Source organism: Tympanuchus pallidicinctus, unplaced genomic scaffold (assembly GCF_026119805.1).
Source record: "Tympanuchus pallidicinctus isolate F22 unplaced genomic scaffold, pur_lepc_1.0 scaffold21, whole genome shotgun sequence".
Taxonomy (NCBI): Eukaryota; Metazoa; Chordata; class Aves; order Galliformes; family Phasianidae; genus Tympanuchus; species Tympanuchus pallidicinctus.
Window position 1 is genome coordinate 6,453,723 of NW_026294733.1, and position 20,554 is coordinate 6,474,276.

General features: G+C 36.2%; 1 protein-coding gene across 2 annotated transcripts in view; it reads left to right on the forward strand.

Annotated features, from left to right (window-relative positions):
- The window catches only part of GABRG2 (gamma-aminobutyric acid type A receptor subunit gamma2), a 68,097-nt gene that overhangs the window by 14,535 nt on the left and 33,008 nt on the right, over window positions 1–20,554 (forward strand). For both annotated transcript variants that reach the window (XM_052684832.1, XM_052684833.1), the window contains exons 2-6: window positions 11,161–11,309; window positions 13,146–13,213; window positions 14,154–14,374; window positions 17,225–17,307; window positions 18,000–18,137. In XM_052684832.1, coding sequence (XP_052540792.1) covers window positions 11,161–11,309; window positions 13,146–13,213; window positions 14,154–14,374; window positions 17,225–17,307; window positions 18,000–18,137 — 659 coding nt within the window. The remainder of the gene's footprint in view (window positions 1–11,160; window positions 11,310–13,145; window positions 13,214–14,153; window positions 14,375–17,224; window positions 17,308–17,999; window positions 18,138–20,554) is intronic.

Below are 20,554 nucleotides of genomic sequence, written 5' to 3' on the forward strand. Positions count from 1 at the left end.
CTTTGTCCACACACAAGAACACAATAGAATCGTGATTCTCATGGAGTTTGGATACTTTGCTAGCACTGGAGAATACTTTCCTTCACACCACAGCTTCAAAGGATCTTTGATGGAAGTAAGAATGCCTGAGACAAACTTGGATTCTTTCTTTGTTTCTTCCCTGTCGGGGTGTGAAAGGTGTCCAAAACGTTTCGCCTTCAGAACTGCTGTGTTTTTAAGCAGGGAAACATATGTTCTAATTCCCTGAACTAAATGTTTCTTGCTTGGTCTTGAATTTGCCCAAAAGTCAAAGCACTGATGGATTGTTTGTGTCTTTGCTGAGGATTAACTTTGTGTGCATAATCAAGTGGGGCTTCTGAGTTGTTTCCTCCTACAGGAATCTAGTTTTGACACATTAAAAATGCTCTGCAAGCTACATAAGCATGCAATAAATCTCCACTGATACTTGAGAGTTTATCTTCAGAGCTCTACTTCTTGGAGCCAAATCTTATACAGACAACAGCCTTGTCAGGGACAGAAGAGTAAGGCTAACAAAGCAAATCTTTCATCATGAAATCACAAAAGCAGCAATGGAAATGTAGAAATGAAACTTGGGTTCATAATAATTTGTTACTGTGCAAAAATGGAATGGAGTTCTGTACATACATGTACACATCAGATCCTGCTTGATGAAACTGTCTCCTTTGACAATTCTGTGAAAAATGTTCCCTATCCATAATAGCCACAGTCTTCAGCATGAGTATTCACTTTTTTTTTCTTTTTTCTGTTTGTGAGTAGTCTGTTGTTTGCTCAAAGTCACCAACAGATCATTAGTTTACATCTCTCATTGTTGCAAATCTGAAAGGTATTATAATGATCACTCTATATTCTGACATACTGAAGCATGATCTGTGAATGTTTGTGTGCATTATTTTCTTTTGAAAAGTGACTTAAAATTGGAAGGGTTTAAGAAATAGCATTTTTAGAAGGTTTTTTTTTTTTAAAGATTTCATTGAATGATTTATATAAAAATTAAATAGAGAATATGTCAGTTCTCCACTGCAATGTAGCATGAGTATCATACGCCATGGATTGAGCTCCATGTCTCTTCTCATGCACTGGAAATAAGATGCAATTTTCCTTTTGCACTTGCTGGTAGGGAAGAAATGTGACAATTTCCTCTGAATGAGATAGTTTATTCTTATGTAAGAATAAGAGATTGAAATGTAGTTCTAACAATATTATAGAATTTTACTCCTCCTCTTTATGTGATAAAGATTTATTTATGGTCATTCTTTCTTCAATAGAAAAAAAAAGAAACATAAAATAAGGGGCTACTCCAGAGGCGTACAGGTCATAATATTACCACTATATTCACCCTAACGTGCATATAACAGCAGAGGAGCTAAAAATTCCTATATTGAAGCCAGGATGCTTGTACAACAAATAAAAGTAAGGAGATTCTGACCAGAACATGTCGATAGTACCAACCACCAAGGAAAGTCCACTGGGATTTCATGACAAAACCAACATGGTCCATTTTATCAAAATAAATGCATTCTGCTGGGAAAATTCAGGCACACTTGTTGACAGATTTCCTACTCAGCTGACACAGAGACAGTAGCTCAACACTTACATTCTTAACGTATCACACATTTACCCTGTGATTAGGACTAAACTCCATATCCACCCATGCACAGTCTGTTTTATGAGTATGAGTGCAAACAGCGTCTTGCATGGTGTAAGTTGGTTTAAGTGGGAGCACATCAGTTACTACTGGTTACTGTGCATTAAAAAATGAAGTGAAATCAACAGGACTGTTTAAGAAAATAATAATTTAATTTTCACTATTTGCTTACACTCATTTTGTGAATGAGTTAGTTTCATGATGAGTTAATTAAAGAGCTATGTATCAAGCAACTGTTTTCTGTTCATCGAGCCCTTACTTCAAGACACATTTTCTGACAAAAATGACTGTTTACGACACTTCCATGATCAAAAGAAACAAGAACTGAAAAATAGAAGAAACAAATATATCTGTATTGTTCATAATTTATTATTGCCTGGCTCCCTAAATATTTTGGAATTACCTAATGCACTTGACTAAAGATAAGGGCTATCATATGGCTATTAAGTACAATGAAATCTGATTTCCAGTAAGGTGTGGCTAGTGATTGTTTCTTCTTCCATCATGAGATGTCTAGTCTTCCATCATGCCTAGTCTTTACCAAACACAAATAACAAAGCACATTTATGTGCCTATTTATTTTGTAAAAATACACACATACACGCAGAGTTGATGTAACTTTTCCTTACCAACATCTTTCAGTGAAAAGCACATTTACAGTAAGAAAATGGACTTGCTACTAAGCAATTAGGTTCCAAGATTAGATTGTCTGCTCACTCAGGAGATACAGTCCAAAGGTTTCTCCAGGTGACAGAAACAAATTTGCCTTCAACAGTACTGCACTGGCATACCTGAATAAGATAAGTCAATGACCTAATTGAATCAATTAGCAGGAGTGGGACATCTGAAGTTTACTTCAGCAGGAACTCTGCTGGGAAAGCCTTTTAAAGTATTTATTTTGGAACGAGCAAATCTGAGGACAGGACTTGTCAGAGTGTGGATGCCTGTTCTAGCAATTAGGATGAGATGTCTGTATTCTAATTGATATCCTAAACTTGATTGATAATCGGTATGTTAAAAGGAAGAAAAAATGTTGACAATGCAGATTGCTAGAAAACTCATTTCATTTCCACGCATCTGTGTCTAAGTGTTGTTGTTCAGATTATTGACATTCCAAAATCCATATCCTCCATTACCATTGTTCTCCAGACTTAAAAAGAAAGCCTTGACTAGCCTAAAAGTTGATAATACACCCTTGATAAAGACGAGAGGGTTCCCATTGACAAGCACTATCTCTAATATCCTTTGTTACAAAGATGCTTCAGCCCAGCATTTTACAGAAGTTTAACAGTTTTCTTCATGTAAAAGAAATTCCTTCTCACCTTCTTTCACTTAAGCTATAAAAGAAACATCCCAGTTCAGCCTTGAAAGAGAAGTCTATAATTTTTTATTATTATTCCTGTGCCCTGTGTAGGGCTATTCAGGATCTGATTCTGAATGCTCAAATTGCAGTATTGATAGTTTGGTTTTACATAGCATTGATACAGTGATAATCTCCATGTCAAAATTTTTACTGCTACCTTATTAAGACGATGTGCAAAGGAAGCACAAAATAAGTTTGTTTTTCACAGAAAGACTTTTCCTGTTCCATAGTTAGAAAAGCAACTGTTGTGTCCAGCAAAAAGATTTTCTCAAAGTTGGGAGGCTATGCTTAAGGTTTTTATTTCCTGACTTCAGCTAAATAATCCACTTAAAAACTAATGGAGCAAGGCAAGATTCTTTATTTTCTCAGTTGTCAATGCAATTGCTTATAGCTTTGCTCTTCTAATAACATTTATCACAGTACTGTCAGGTACAAAACAGAAGATATCCTGTACAGTGTAATATTATTAGCTCAGTATTTCTTAAATGACCTGGGTTAATAAAACAAGTAGAATGACAGTAGTTCCTTAATTGGGATAAGCATACAATGTTTCTGACCCCCCCTGCCCAGTATGGGGAACATCACACTATACTGTTTTGCTGTGTTCTTGAACATGTGAGATGACAATGTAAACATTCTGTGTTACATATTTTAGTCTAATGAAGATTTATAATGAGTTCAAATTGAATTTTAAAGCTTACATCTGTAGACAAAAATAAAATAACTCCCAATCTCAAAAAAAAGTTCAGGGGGTTATTTAATATGAAAAACTGCTGAAATTTCTGGCATCTCACATGTTTGTTTCTAAACACTGACAGATCACGAGGTAGAGATGACTACACCATGAATGACTGATTCCAGAAGTGACTTCCTTCTGGTTGAAATTACCATGCTGGCAAAATACAGAAAAATTGCACAAGTATTCTGACAAGCCATAAATATAAACATCTCATCGAGTATTACAGAACAAGAATCTTTATTCCATTTCTTCAAATCAAATTAAGCAATTGAACAACAACAATCCTGCCCCAAGTTCCTCAGATTTTACACACAGAGTTGTGTAGTACTGTTTTAAGAGAAAAGGGGGGGAAATAAAAGAAAGGGGAGAGATAGAGGTAAACAAAAAATATATCTTCTGAGACTTTTGTAATTCCAGGTTTACTCCTTTAACAATTAGGTATGCCTAGGCAATTTCAGATAAAGCAGAAGCTAAACTCAAACTTCATGCAGCAGAATACCTGAGCCTATTATTCATTTTCTTTTCATTTCTATCTAATGCTCTCCTTCACTTACTACTTTAGTGCGTTGCCATAACCACAGTAAAAAGAGACATCATCATATAGCCTGTAAACAAATTGTAAGAAAATAAATCCACACAAAATTACAGCTAAAAAAGAATTTAAAACAATCATTTTAAGTTATGGATGCTTATCTCCATAACTTAACTCCTGAGTTCATCTGTTCTTTATAAACACTTGTTATAACCAATTTGTGCTGAATCTTTAAAAATGGAAAATAGATTACTTAAATACAACTACTAAGGGCTAAAACTTATGATGTGGTAAGGTGTAGTAGCTGACTGCACATCTTACTGTATTACTTTTATCATGTTTTTCTTCTACGCTTCACCTGTTCTGTGACTTAAGAATGATGGAAAAACTCAACTTGATTTTTTCTGTTTAAATCAGGGCTCCCAGTTGTGAATGGGAGCTCACAGACCTGTGTCATTTGCCATGGCTACCAGCAACATTACATTAGTTATCCAAGTCATTAGTGTGATCATTTCACGATCAATTATTCAGTAATTTAAATGATTAGAATATTTCATGGAATGATAGCTGTAACTGTAGTCCAGGAAATAATCTTCCACAGGTGACCTACCTAAAATCCAACTACCCAAACCATTAAGTAACAATAAAAAACATTTTCTTTCTCCTTGTTGTGAACTTCTCTAGCCACCTTCATGACACAACTAAGTGGCCTGAAGTAGCTAACACACTAAAAGCCATCTCTAAAACAAGGCTTTTCTAGAAATATTGAATCTTAGAATTTCAGATGTTGTGTGGCTCTTCTGGGACAAAGATCCATCTGAATACCAGAATCATGGTCTTATCAGTACCAGTGCTTTAGGAGAGGGAGGAAGACATCAGTACACTTTCTCTCAGTCCAAATCTCTCAAAATATTTTCCATTTCCTTTTATGCAACTTCAGATAACTGTATTTTCCATCTTTCTCTCTAAGCAAAGCATCATCCTTAGTTTCTGTCTCAGATGTTGGAATTGACAAGTTACTTGAGAATACTCTTCACATTAAATGAACTACAATTCTGAGGAAAATGATTCAGTCCTGTAGTGTACTCTATAATAAAGCAGCGAACAGGAATCACTGTAGTGAGGACATTTCAATCTCTTTTGTCAGGTGACAAGAAAGAGAAAATAAGGCAATGGTGTGTGGATGCAGTGCTTTAGGGGCATGGTTTAGTAGTGGACAGTGTTAGGTGAGGACTTGGACTGGTTGACGTTAAGGACCTTTTCTAACCTGTATGATTCTATGTCAGGTCTGGTCCTGGGTAAGACTTTAGGATTTAAACAATGCAAATGGATAGAGCAGAGATGTAAGCAGGGAGAGAAAATTTGGTACATTGCGTTTGAAAACATTTTCTACTTTAAATGAAATAGTTTTACTTAAAATACAATCAGCAGACAACAGAAGAGAGAATAGATACAGTTATATTTCCACAGGAACTATAATCTCCTGCAAATATGCTATTCGCTGAACACTCACATCTTTTATCTGTAGGGAAACACAGAATATATCCTTCCCTCCCAGTGACCATTTTATCATCATGAATAATGTATAACATACAGATTGCAGTGAATTTTTGTGCACAGGAAAGGATTTAGCTTGACTATTCATTAAGTTAAACAATGCTGTGAAGTAAACCAGCAAGCTTTGTTTCACTCCTTCACTGAGAGGTAGAAAACGTTGGCGCTGTAAGTGGAGATTTACTGTGTGCGTGAGTGCTTTATTAAGCCTTTGTTGTAGGATCTGTAGCTTCCATAGATGTTTGGTATAAAAGATAAAATTGTCGGATTTTTTTTGACGGATAAATTTTAACTGTAGTTAAACTAATTAGTTGTTGTCTATTCAGTACTGCTGCAGTACTTTTTCTTTTTCTTCAGGCACTTCGTGACCACTGTGATTCTACTTGCAAACAGCAATGCAATAGCACATGGATTCCAGCAGGGATAACAGACACACTTGCTTGAAGTTTCTTACCAGAACACGTGCAAATGGTTAAAATTCATTTTCTATGTTTAGAAAAGTTAAATATAGAGGTACATCAGGTAAAACTCAGAATATCTTCGTTGAAGTCAGTGAAATTCCACAGAATCACAGAATGGCAAATTCTAGACATTTTAAACAGTTAAATATAAGATTTCATATCTGAGTGCTGAAAGGTGGAGCTGTCATGGTAGGTGTCTGTTCAGATTAGAGCATTATGTCCCTTTTATTGTCTGTACCACCATTCAAATTCTGCAGTGCCGAGTTGTGAAAATCACCATCCTGTAGATTAGGAAATATCTACCTTGTTTCAGAGGAATATCCTTTGTGAGCGCTTGCTAACTAATGAAAAAAGATGTGCCCAATCTGTCTCTCAGTTTAGACTGAAAAATTGTTGCTGTTGACTGTGATTTTAAATGATGTGTAGTGCATCCTTACTGACAAATGGTGGTGTCGTTCCAAGAAATGCTACATATGGTGCTTCTGGAAGCCACATAAGAGTGTCTTTCATATAAAGACACAGAACATCAGAGATTGTAAAAAGTTTTAACACTGACTGTAAGTTAGCAATTAAATAAATATGGTGGCTCTGAAAAAGATAATCCGCTCTTAATTTGAATTTTGAACTTTAGAATTTAGTCCAGAGGGCTCCAAAGCATACTAATTTGGGACAGCTAAATACCATTAATATTATTACTTGCCAAATAAAAAAAAAAAATTATAATTTTTACGTAGCTCTCAATTTTGTTTCAGGGAAATAAAAGCAAAAATGAAAAAGCCATCAAATTGAGTCTATTAAGTGGAAGACTGGATTCTGAAACTGTTATGTGGAGAACTGTAGCTCTGTACTGCTAAGAAGATAGGACATTAATGAAGTTTTTGACAAGCAGGCTTTGCTTTCTATTCTGGATGAGGTTAAGAAAAGATGGAAAAAAAGACTTTCCCAAAGCATCAGTAATTTCAAAGCAGAAGTATCATCTCAGAGTGACTGAACTAATCTTCCACTATTTCAACATATTTCCAGCGTAGAAATGATGCTTTTGATGCTAAGGTGTCTGTAATAGTGTCTGTGACAATCAAATAGAGCATTCTCTTTATTAGTTCTTCATCCCTTGATAGGAAAACCCATTTCTACCTGCAGTAGATAGCTCTGCCTAAAGAGATGACAGTCGCTCCCTGAAGAACAATGACAAAATTTTGCCCAGATGGTACTGCAAAAAAAACACATATGGATGATGTGCACTAGCAAAGGAGATGATAATCTAAAATTTTAGCTTATATAATCTCAGTTTTGCCTGAAGTTACACCTCACCAATGAGAGCCTCACAAAAGAGCTATGTAAATGTTATAAATCAAGTAACAATTGAATTCAGAATTAGGATCATTATAGTGAGGAGCTGAGGAAGCTAAGGAACATGAGTTGAAACTTTTTCGACCCTGCTACGGTAAAAGCTTCACTGACACAGTGACTTTCATATACAAATGTAGAGTGGTTTACCAATTTACAGATCTTACACATTTTATCACAAAATAATGAAAAAAGGGACTCAGTCTTGTGCTGTCCTCTCTCCACAAAGCATGTTGTCTAAAGGAATGTACTTTATAATCCAAACTAAAAAATGTTTATAAATGTCTAATCATTTCTGCCCTCTATCTGCTTTGTGATGAGGTGTTTCAGGTAATGTGACACATCCAAAGAACCTCTCTGAACTTCAGGCTGAATAGTAGTTATATACCTACTAATTACAAGCATAGCTAATTCCTGCAGTCTCAAGTAACAAGATGAGAAGGGATTGGACCAGATGACCTCCAAAAGCACCTTCCAACTCTAATTACTCTGATATGAAGTCTCAGATTCACATTCCAACCCCTTAAATTGTCTGTTTTTCAAATAGCAAAACTGTGCATACCTACATTGGTCTCAAACACATCTTACTACAACATTAATGTGAGAAGTAGGAATATCTCAATGAGTGAGATTTTACTGTGATGTCCAAAACATTAACTTTCAAAAAACTTACTGTTATCTGCAAATAGGGAAGCACATGTGCCTTTGCTTGTCTCTGTTGCTAGACATGAAAACTTCTAGCAGTCAAAAATAAAAACAGATTTCTGTGTGTATTTAAGTATAATCTGGACTTTACCAAATTTGTTCTGGATATTAAAAGCTCTTGCAGAATTTAGGCCATATAATCAGAAGGACTGATCTGAAAGTCTTGAGGAGATGAAAAGGGCTTTGTCATTATAACTTTCATTAGTATTAATGGCACTTGCACTGCAAAAGCTCTGCTCATCTGGATATAGATGCACTCCTGATCGTTCTGGCTGCTATGCAATTTTACAAAGACAGACATTTAGGCAATTGGATATCCATGTTGACTTATGATCTACTTGGAATTCAGATAAAAGATGGAATTTGGTGGCTTTATCCTTAGTTGCATTGGCTGTATTCCCCTCCCTCTCTTCCATGCTAATCTCATAAAATATTTGTTGCAGTTTGAGATTCAGAGTGTCAAAATGGTTTGGAATGACAGATAAGCAAACAAATAGCTATTATTTTCCTACAAATCAATACCAAGGGAAAGAAGTGCCTGCAGGCTGCTCTTCAATAAGGTTTTTCTAGATTTGAGAGGTGTCCCAGACAAGCATGTGGTTTTTCATCTTCTCATTTCACAATGTCCAATATAACGCACTCAGTCCTGTCTGCCTGACTTTGGACACGTTTGCAGCACCTTCATATTCAGGGCCTCGCTGTCTTTGTGAAAGGATGTATTTGATTTGCTTCCTCTTTTCCATTTAGAAAATGATTTCTTCTTGGAGAAGGGATATTTAGCTGACTATACAACAGGAGTATGGTTTTTTATACTTCAAATCATTTTTTCATTTACTCTGAAGACTAAAAACATACAATCTAGTGCCTTCTGTTTGGAATGAATCTATTTAGAAGGATTTCCTTCAGGAGGGGGAACCCCGCTTCAATTATGTTCTTTTGAATTGCAATTAGATCTTTCAACCCTAGACAGCTGAATAAACAAATTTCCCTCACCAATTTAATTATCTTGGCCTGTTTTTCATTACCAGTAGATTACTATGTAGCATACTGCTGTTTAGAATTCAGCCTCTGATTGCCAGTAAAATACTACAGACAGGTTGTGGTCTGAGTTGCCAAAGGGAGGATGGCTGGATGGCTATTGTTTGACATGGAATGCTGAAGCTCCAAGGGATGTATTGCTGATGCAAGATGGGTAAGGTGATGCCTGGAGGCTACAGTAGTGGTATTTAGTACAGGCAATGAAGGTACAGGTTGATGTAGCTTCACCAGCAAGCTCAGTGCAATGCAAGCCTGGCTCTCTCATTCGTGCTGTGTGTTCCTGATTGCTTTTATCCTGTGCACAGTCTCATGCTGCTTCCAAGTTCACTATACCTTCAGCACCTCCTGGGAAAAAGCAGTCTTATGTGATGAGGCCAGGCAGTGCTATGGCTCTTTCTCAGTAGCCTGTGCTGATGGAGGACAAAGAACTGAAAGTCTCTTTCCTACTGAAGTTGTAGTTGTGCCACTGGCTTACACCTCCAAAGGCTCAAGACAGGGGAAGCCCTCAGGCTTTTCACACTGGGTAGGTCTAAGCTGGAGGCATCAGAGAGCACTGTATGGAGGAACATGCAAGGCCAAAGCTGAGCAAAGATCTGTGTTAGAAGAACAGAGATTTTAGACTCTGGGACTAATTATTCCTTCGCTATCACTCCCACGAACACGATCGGCTGTGTCTGCTTTCTTCACATGTGCCAAACACGTGCTCTTGACCCCCTACAAATATGCTTCCCTGCACTTTCCCACTTTCGTGCTGTTAAGGAGAGACTACACAAACTCAGTCCCTAATAGGAACATTAATTTTTGACTCATTCATATCCAAACTCCACCCACTTGCTTAAGACATTTGTATTGTCATTAACAGTTTCAATATCCAGCAGAGCTCAAACTTTGTTGTAGAAGAAGGTCAGGGAAGGAAGGCACTGGTATGTTCTGCCAGAAACAATCTTACAACTGTTCAGCACCATTCCGCTCTGATAAGCACTGACATAGCTGGTGATGTCATATTCTAAGTTAGATTCTGTCATCTTCTCTAGACCTGGCAGCACAGACTTCAAGATAGCACAACAACCATTAATGCTAGTCTACATGTTTCTGGTGCTGAACTTCTTTTTTACTGCACAAGGAAGGCTGAATTTACTACATCTGCTGCCATACTGCGCAGAAGCTGAAAAAAAATGATGGATGGACTATTTTTTTTGTGTGTGTGTTCTAGTTAGCAAAAGTGAAAAACACTAGAAAAAATTTATGCTGAACTTTCCAAATGCGCAATAAGCTCAAGTTCATCAGAGTGGAGAGAAGCTGTGTGACTGAATGAATCTAATTATTGTTCTTGTCAGTAATGTGTTGCATCAAATTGTTCTCTCAAAGGAAAGTAATTCAACAACACTGTGTACATACTAAGTGATATTTTGGTGGAGAGTTGCATAAGCTAAATGACAATTAGATTTGTTTTATAATAGGTCCCACCTGAGTCAGTGAGAGGAAAAACAGACATGCCAAAGGTGGTAAGCACTGATGCTTCTCTGAATATACAGAGTATGAGCTCAACCATATTAAAAGATTTTGCTAAAGTGAACTACAACCTCTGCAGTAATGTGTGATCTTTCCTGTGAGTCTCCATTTATAAAGCAGGCTACTTTTCAGTGTTTTGTACAATACTATTGAAATCTGAAGTGTGTATTGTTTCCAGAGAGTTTACCTGCAAATTCGTACTTTTCAAGGCTTTCCATTTCTTCATTTTTATGTCTTTAACAGTTCCACACAAAAGGGAGATGATGATTATGAAGATTACACTTCAAATAAGACCTGGGTTCTGACTCCCAAAGTTCATGAGAGTGATGTCACTCTTATTTTAAATGGCTTGCTGGAAGGATATGACAACAAATTAAGACCTGATATAGGAGGTATGTTGGTTTTCTTTTAAGCCCAACTTTGATTAAGTGGTGAAGGGAAAGCATTTTCATACAATATTATACTGTGCATGAAGCAGAATCCATCTAAAGTGGTTATGAGAACAAGACAAGAGATAGTAAAATATGACTGGCACAAAAAGAAGCCATGATTTTGGAAATCTGCATACATTTTTAAGATTCCTAAATCTCTCCTGAAACAGCTACTAAGACTGTTGTGATTTGCTGAATCAGGCCACATGTAATCATGCACCTGCACAGGATTTTGGGGAATTAGGAAGAGTTTTTTCTTCTTTGTGTGCCTAAGAGAGGTTGTTAGAAAATCGAAAGGATATATATATATATGTCCTTTATCTATATATATATATATATGTCAAAAGATATATATATTGGAAAGGAAGGCCTAAGTAAGGTCTGAATTGACTGATGCCATTTAGAACTGTGGAATGAAAGAATATCCTAAGCTGGAAGGGATCCTCAAGGATTAAGTCCAACTCCTGGCTCCACACAGTACCACCCAAAAATCCAAACCCTGTCTGAGTGCATTGTCCAGATGCTCCTTCAACTCCAGCGACTTGTTGCCATGACCACTGTCCTGGGGAGCCTGTTCCAGTGCCCAACCATCCTCTGGTGACCAACATTTTCCTAATATCCAACCTGACCCTCCACTGACACAGCTCCATGTCGATCTGTTGAATCATTGCTCAGCAGAGCAAGAAGTGACTCAGGAGGTTTCACAAAAGATAAATACAATCAAGTAAATTTACTCTATTTCCCTAGATTTCCCCCACAACTAATGCATGTATATAAACTGGAGCTCAGACCCATAATGGAAATCTTATTTGAAGTGAAACAGCTTTTGCAGGGATGTTTCCATTGATTACTGAGGGACCTGAGAAATAAAGGTCCTTCAGCTCACAGGAGTTAGACTGAGAAGGCCCCATGTGAGCACAGAACAGCCAGAAGATATGTCTGTAGAAGAGGATACATAAATAGCAAGATTGCAGTAAAACAAGAAGAGAATTCACTGGTAGGCAGAGGAACACAGAAAACAGCCAGGTTAATGAAATAATCTTCTAACAAGTTTATAGGGGTTTATAAACTAAAGACATTTAACCTCCAGCACATGTACGTCTAAATTAACAGAGGAATCTGCCTTATTCTCTCTACATTAGAAGGCTGAGAGAAATTAAGCATTCATAAAAAGCATCTGGGAAAACAACCAAACGTGTTTTAGTCAAGGTACGTGAGAATAATAAAGCTGAAGTAATTTCAGAATAAATTATTCTAACGACTGGTTTTATTACCTGTTTTAGAACTTTGAGTATTAATACTATTTGGAGTTCATGAAATTGTCACTTATCTACAGCTATCTCTGCAGGCAACAGCAGTCACATTGCTTTCAGCATAGTAACGTTAAATTAGTGATGCAACGCACTGTGAGAGGAATAAGTTTACTTTTGTTGATAGTGTTTTGTCTGATGTGTTGCTGTGATTTGACATGAAATACACATACTCTCCATTAGATATGACTCACTAAAGTAATGACGCTGGTTTCTGTATTAGTTCTCATAGCATAATTTGTTCTGATATAATTATGTATCTGACAGATATTATACAAGAATAGATATTATACAATAAGTTGTATTGTTCAACTTATTTTAACCTGGAGACATTGCTGTAAAATTATATTTATTCTATCAGCATATTTTAATGTGAGGCATCCATAGCTATACAAGAGAGGTATTAAAACAATCTTTTCATCATTTTGACTCTTTTGCAGTTGACTTTGACCTTCACTCATAGTAGTGACTCTTGTTTCTCTTACAGTTAAACCAACAGTAATTCACACTGACATGTATGTGAACAGCATTGGGCCAGTGAATGCTATCAATATGGTAGGTGAATGCCACATTTTTCTACAATGTTCAATTTGTTGCAAAGCCTCCATCATTTTTGACATTACAAGGTTTCCATAGTTTTAATGTCATATTATATATAAATTATTTTCAAACCTCATTATTATCGATGTGAGGACTAGATGAGCTATGAATCTGGATGAGACAACAAGCTAAACTGTGAATAATAATAATTTTAATATATCTTCACAAATCTACTACCGTATTTTGCATTGTTTTGTGACAGATTAGCTCCGATCAGTTTGAGTTTCCAGATTACAACAAAAGAGGCAAAAGCATTCACCAGTGATACTACCATTCCTGCCATAGAGAAATAAAAGAGGAAAACTTAGACCCTAAGAGCAAAGTTTAATTATGTCTTCGGATAGCTGATGGAAATTGGTCTAGCCTTAGTAGAACAATGGCTACTTGCTTCATTCTTGTAGTTTTAATGTTCAGAAAGAAATCTCAAATGACTCTTTTGCAATTCTACAATTCCCTTTGCAGCAATTGGCTGCCTGGTGGATGCTGGTGAAAGTGAGACTTTCACCACTTTGACATTAATTAACAGTCACAGCCAATAAAGACAATCATATCAGCTGAAATCTTAGCTGTTCTAGGTCCAAGGGAATAAGTAATTGTACTCTAACATGATCAAGTGTGGGTTGAGGCATGGGGGTACAGAATATGTATAGTAGATACATAACTCCATTTTAATGTGGGTTAATTTGTCAATAGGAAAATAATGACAAATATTTTTTAAACAATAATCTTTGTTAAACAACCCTCTCAAAAGTCTGATTAAAAAATGTTTTTATCACTTCTAGTATCATCTGTATTTAATTTTTTGTTTTTCATATGACGTTAAGGAAAGTATGTCAGAAGCAATGTGAAATGTTGAGTGCTATGTTTTCATCAGTATTTCTGGTTAACACAACAGGAATATACAATTGATATATTTTTCGCCCAAACGTGGTATGACAGACGTCTGAAGTTCAACAGCACTATAAAAGTGCTCAGATTAAACAGCAACATGGTTGGGAAGATCTGGATACCTGATACATTTTTCCGAAATTCCAAGAAAGCTGATGCTCATTGGATAACAACTCCTAATAGGATGCTCAGGATCTGGAATGATGGCAGAGTGTTATACACACTGAGGTATTTATACTTGGCTTTAATTTCAGTTTCTCAAGGGAAAACCAAAAAGATGGGTTCTGTGAATACAGGTCACTTGACATCAACACACATTGTTTTTCCCTTACGTGTGCACCCTAAAACGGAGACATATTTAGAATACACTAATTGCATGCAATTTATTTGATACTGACACAGTAAAATAGTTTCATTTCTACTTATAGATTTTACTGCCTTGCTCTCAAAATAGTTATATTTCTATACTTAAAAGAAGATAAGCACGGTTAAAGTAACACATCTTCATTTTCATGTGTTTTATTGTTTACCTGTGGTTTGGACCATATTGCCTAACTTTTTATTGGGTTAAAATAACGAATTAGAAATGTCCTTGAATCAAGGAGATGTTATAAATGAGGTATTATCTGCAGCAGAGGCCTTGTATTCTGAACCAATTACTATTTAGATAGATAAGGCTTCACCTTGACAAAATATTTTATTCCTCAAATATATTATGAGAAAAAGGAATAACTTTTTTTCATTGGTCATTTATAGTTTAGGTCAAATTCTCAGATATGCCCTGTTTCACTAAAATTTCCATGAATCCAAATTTGAAACATCTGTCTTCAGATTTCTCATCAGCCTGGATAATTTTTATTTTGAGACTTTTACAAATCTTTTAAATAATGAAGTTACATGCATTCCTATACTTTGATGTTACATATGCAATGTGTACTAATTAAATAATATATATTCAATTATAATATATTTCCTAAATGTGGAAGTTCTAGGTATGTTTTTTTTGTTGTTTTTCTAAAGTGTTATAGTAGTTGGGCCTAGGTAAAGCAAAGATATGTAAAGCAAAGATGGTATCTGTTCAAGAGAATTCAAAATTTAAAAGGAGAATACAGAATCAAAGATGTTAGCTGTAAGACAGACTATCAGACCATCAGAGTTTCAGACTATTTTTACAAAGTGATTTTGATTTTATGCTCTTGTTTTATTGGGTGGCAAAAAGAAAAAAAAAAGCAGAAAAGTATGCTCATTAGCATTCTAATGAATCATTTGAAGCTTTCCTTAAGACAACCTTTTAATGTTGCAAATATTTGAATTACAAAAAGAGTTTCATTTTGTAGTTATTTTACATTCATTACACATTGCATCACATTGCAAGAGATAAGAGAATGACTGGAATTGAAATCCAAGGTAAATCAAAGTAAGCCTGATAAAGAAGATCCTAGATCAACTTTTGAAATGTTAAATTGGACTTAGATACACTACAGTCTCTTTGGACTTTGTCACCTTTCTCTTCAGACCTCTTGGTTTCCTTCACTACAATGAGATATATGTGACAAAACTTATAGTTGTATCAAATATTTATGTATGCCTAGTTTCTCTGGTGAGTCACAGCAAACACCAGTAAGGATTCAACCTGGTTTAATCCTGAGGAGAAATGTGGTAGTATCATTGCAGATCTGGGATTCTGTTTGAGAGAGATGGTTGATTTCCTCAATTCCTTCTCCCAAACTCAAGAACAGTCAATCCAGACCAGCAAACAAATCAAGCAAGCAGGTCTGCATGGATCAACACAAAGCTCCTGACAAAACTCCTACATGAAAAGAAAACATACAAGAGATAAAAGCTGGGGGAATATAGAGACAGTGCCCAAGTACCCAGATACAGGATTAGGAAAGCCAAAATTCAATTGAAATTTAATTCAGTGATGGACAGGAAAGCACTAAGAGTCCTTACACATGCATCTTCAGCAAAAGAAAGATTAGGAAAAGTGTGGGCACACCACTGAATGGGAATGGGGATCTGGTCTCAAAGAACATAGAAAAGGTCAAGGTACACAAGGCTTTCTTTGCCTCAGACTTTACTGCTAAGACTAGCTTTCAGAAATCCCAAGTCTGGGTCCATAAGACACTGGAGAAATGGGCCAAGATGACTCTGATGGAGTTTAGCATATGAAAATTTGAAGTTCTGTAACAGCAGAGGAATAATCCTATGCATTAAGACAAATCAAGGGGGTCAAACAACTGGAAAATATCTTGCAGGAAAAGACATGAGGATCCTCATGGGCAACCCATTCATAGAGATTCAAGGAGCAGATAAACACTACTGCTTTTTCCTCTCTCCCACTCCTTCCTCCTTTTCAAAGCCTTTTCTTTTGCTGCTTATTTGCTTAACAATTCAGGTATCATGCAGGTCATGCATGACTGAGGCTACATATAGGCTAATTAAATGAAAAATAATGGAGTTTTCAGCAGGCAAATAAGGGAATGCATCTTGTTTAATTTTGGATTTCTAAAAGTACATGTGTCTGCCTCATAAAGATCTGCAGCACCTACACCACTTGATATTCAGTAGAGAGAAAAACCTTTCTGGTGCATTCCTCTTCAGATTTAATTTAGATGTCTATTTTGGAATGAAATCAAGAATATCCCCAGAGTGCCTTTCTTTCCACTAGATAAGAAGATAGTTGAGATGGCTATCTTGGATGCAGATGTCTGAATTTGGTCTCCTGACTATTGCTTCTTAAGAAGTACTTTTTTTTTTTTCCTGTAAAATATGTTTCCATAGTGTTTTTTGGCATGTTGTGACAAAGAAATTTGCTACTACTCATGAGAAGATCTGTGTATCCACTTAGGGATTTGTTAATCATGAGTAATGCTGCTTCAAAAGCAGAAAAACAGTTTGGAATACAAATTAATACACACATACTAATAATTTCCTCTTCCTTTCTATTTCATTGTATGTATGCATATTTCATACTCAGGTTCCATACTCGTAACAATCCTGTTTTGCTAGCCATTATGAAGCTTTTAGTATAAGCTTCTCATGTATGTTCTGTATATCTGATCTTTTTCTCCTCAGACTGACGATTGATGCTGAATGTCAGCTACAGTTACACAACTTCCCAATGGATGCCCATTCCTGCCCCCTGGAATTTTCAAGCTGTAAGTAACATGCTTAGAAATAGCTCTTTCCTGACCCGTGCTGAACTACTTATTAAAAACCTATATACTTAGAGTCAGTTAGGGTTATGTTTTTGCTAAACATAATGCAATAATTTTCAGTTTTATTTTGTATTTATTTGGAAGTACGGAAATCACATGTGCACAAAGATAATTTAAGAACATTATGTAAAATTGATATGACTTCTGCAAACATTGCAATTAATATTTATGCTTAAATTTCAGCACAAAAGTAAAATGTTGTATCTTTAGCATTGGAGGCTTGTGGTCTGATTCTTTCTCTTTGCAAATGGGTGCTATGCTATTCCAAGAGATGGAGACAAGGGTTTGAATTCTGTGTTTAGGTCAAAGAGTGAATACTGAGCCCAACTGAAGTGATTTGGGCCTTAAAACAAACAGATGGTCAAAACTACATCCTATTGCACAATAAAGTGCAAAATTCAATATTGAAAAATGTACCTCAAATTTTACAATAGTAAAAATGCTACATTACTACTACATTTAGTACTACGTAACTAGAGGGAAAAGTATATATGTATATATATAAATTTACTTGCGATATGCTTCTCCAGTTTCTTCCAGAAATAGAAAATAGTATTTTTACTCCCCAGAGTACATTAAAATCCTAGCAATGACTATGAAACAAAGCATTCTGTATTTTCCATTGCAATAAGATGGTTACCCAAGGGAAGAGATCATTTACCAATGGAAGCGCAGCTCAGTGGAGGTGGGAGATACCAGGTCCTGGAGGCTCTACCAGTTCTCCTTTACGGGACTAAGAAATACAACTGAGGTGGTGAAGACAACATCAGGTAAGACACCTGATCTATTTACCAGTATATTTTCTTTTTATGATTTTATTGAAGGAAACTAAGAAGAAAGAAATCTCTTACTGTTTGGAACTTGACATTGGCAATTCACAGAACAGATACAGCCTTTTAAATAAGGAACTATCTAGGCTTTAGTAATTCCTAAGAGGAACTTACAGGAAGAAAAAGTTGCTGCCTGCTATCAGTTCTTGCCTTGTGCTTCTGAAATACCTGGCACTGCCAAGAGACAGCCACTACTGCGAAGGGTGGGTGGGCAAAAGAACTTCCTAGCCTGCGTCAGCATAGGGAACAGCACAGCTGAGTCACAAAGTAATTATCTGATACTGGTTTGAATATTTAATAGTCCTGTTCCCAACACTCACAAGCAGAAAGTTGACCTGGACAGAAATCAAATCCAAAGTCCCAGCCTCTTTTACTATAGCAGCTCCAAGTGTATTTTGTTCATTAAAACAGGGCACATTTAGCTCTCAGTAAAGAAAACAGCCTTGCAAGCCTGAATCTCAGATGACTTTCCTGCATATTTTTATCTCCTTGGAAACAAGTAATGGAATTTAAAATAATAAATGAGGAAGGACTCTGCTTTTAATAAAAATGGCAATTTGAATCCTGCTAGCTTTGCAGAAAGTACATTCTTCTAGACATATGTATTGTTTTATTTGTCAGCAGAAAGGAAATCAGTGAATATGAGAAAGGATGCAAAGAAGAATAACATTTTAATGTTCGTGTACATCATGATATCCCTTGTCTTTGATTCCTTACTTTAATGAAAGCATTTTTTCTTTCAGATTGCTTTTGATTTTCACCTGATTTTATTGCTCTGGCAAATATATTAATTCAAATTCAGATATCTGTGTTTAGTCTGACCTGAGAAATATCCCCATCCATTGGAAAGAATAACACAATTCTTTCTAAAAGGTCAGCATCACTGTTATATTCAAAAGGCAAGTGAGCTACACTAGAGCTGAGAGCAGCCTGCTGTGCATTGCACTGGAGTGCAAACAAAGAGTTTGAGAATTAATTCAGCTCCCAACTCCTGAGTCACTGGATATTAAGCACCACTGGCATGTTTAGTCTTCTGAGCAGGGCAAAAGTGAGATGAAGCCTCCCAGCTGTAGTCACATTTGCCTTATGGCGTCTTCTGCCATTTTAGCTGAGGGAAATATTTAGTCAGCTATTTAGGAAAGCATTTGACCTTTCTCATTTTCCCAGAGAAATAAAGGTGCAAAAGAGGACACGATAGCACTTTTGTGTATGGAGCCATAGCTGCTAGTAACTACCATAGCACATGACATGTTGAAGTTGCTCTCTAAGCAAAAAAAACCCAACCAAACACAAAACAATGCATCTCACCTCAACCTCCCCTGCAGCAATCACAGCACAAAAGCAGCAGTAACCACTAAGGTCTCATCCTGCCCAGGCTTAACACTAGCTTTACTTCAATTACTTGAGTTTCTTTTATTTGCACTTTTTCTTTCCTTTTCTGCTTTGACCCATTCTCTAATAAACTTATTTTGGTCAGAAATAGAAAGCACTACAATTTTAATATGCTACACATTCAGATCCACATCTTGCACTGGTGAATCCAAAGCACTCTCTGATGTTCTGCTGTTGTGTAATGAGATTTACCGGAAAATACAGGTAGTAAAGCACACACACAAATACTTTCTCATGCAAAGGTAAAACTTTCTTCAGGAAATAGCCATTAAAGGCTGTCATACTAACCTGGAGTACTACCATAATGTTGCATCAGTAATTTTCACATGACAACACACCTTTTAAATGAAAAAAGTAATTACCAGTTAGCACACCCTTCAAAGAAGCAAAAAGTCACTCTAATCGCTCAGCTACTAAAAAAGACTCCTGAAAGCTACTCAGCCTCCTGAACTACCTTAAAGATCTGCAGAGTACAAAAATTTGCAAAACTAGCCTGTGCTTCTCCTCCTGCAGTTATCCTACATTTGATTTTCCCTGATCCTTTGGGTTGTACAGTCATAAATAGGCAAGAAAATTAGATTTGATTTTGATCCAGGTGCAGAATCTAAATAATTAGAAAATGGGGAAAAAATAAATTAAAATAGGGATTGTCATTAATATCATCTACCCCCTACAGATATTGTGACATAGCTTGCAGGGCCCAAAGAATGTTCATTGTTACATAAGTTCTTATTAGCATGCTGGGAACTGCATTAAGCTCAATATTCCTTTGCCCAACAAATTCTCTACCTATAATTACTCTAACATACACACATTTGTAACAGTTTCCCTAAAATGAAAGACAGGGAAAAACATGAAACCTGTGTGCACCCTGAGTACGCAAGTTACAAGTTTGAATGCCTGCATAACCAAAATGAGATACAACCATTTATGCAACTAATTACAGTGCTGTGGATAATGTAGTT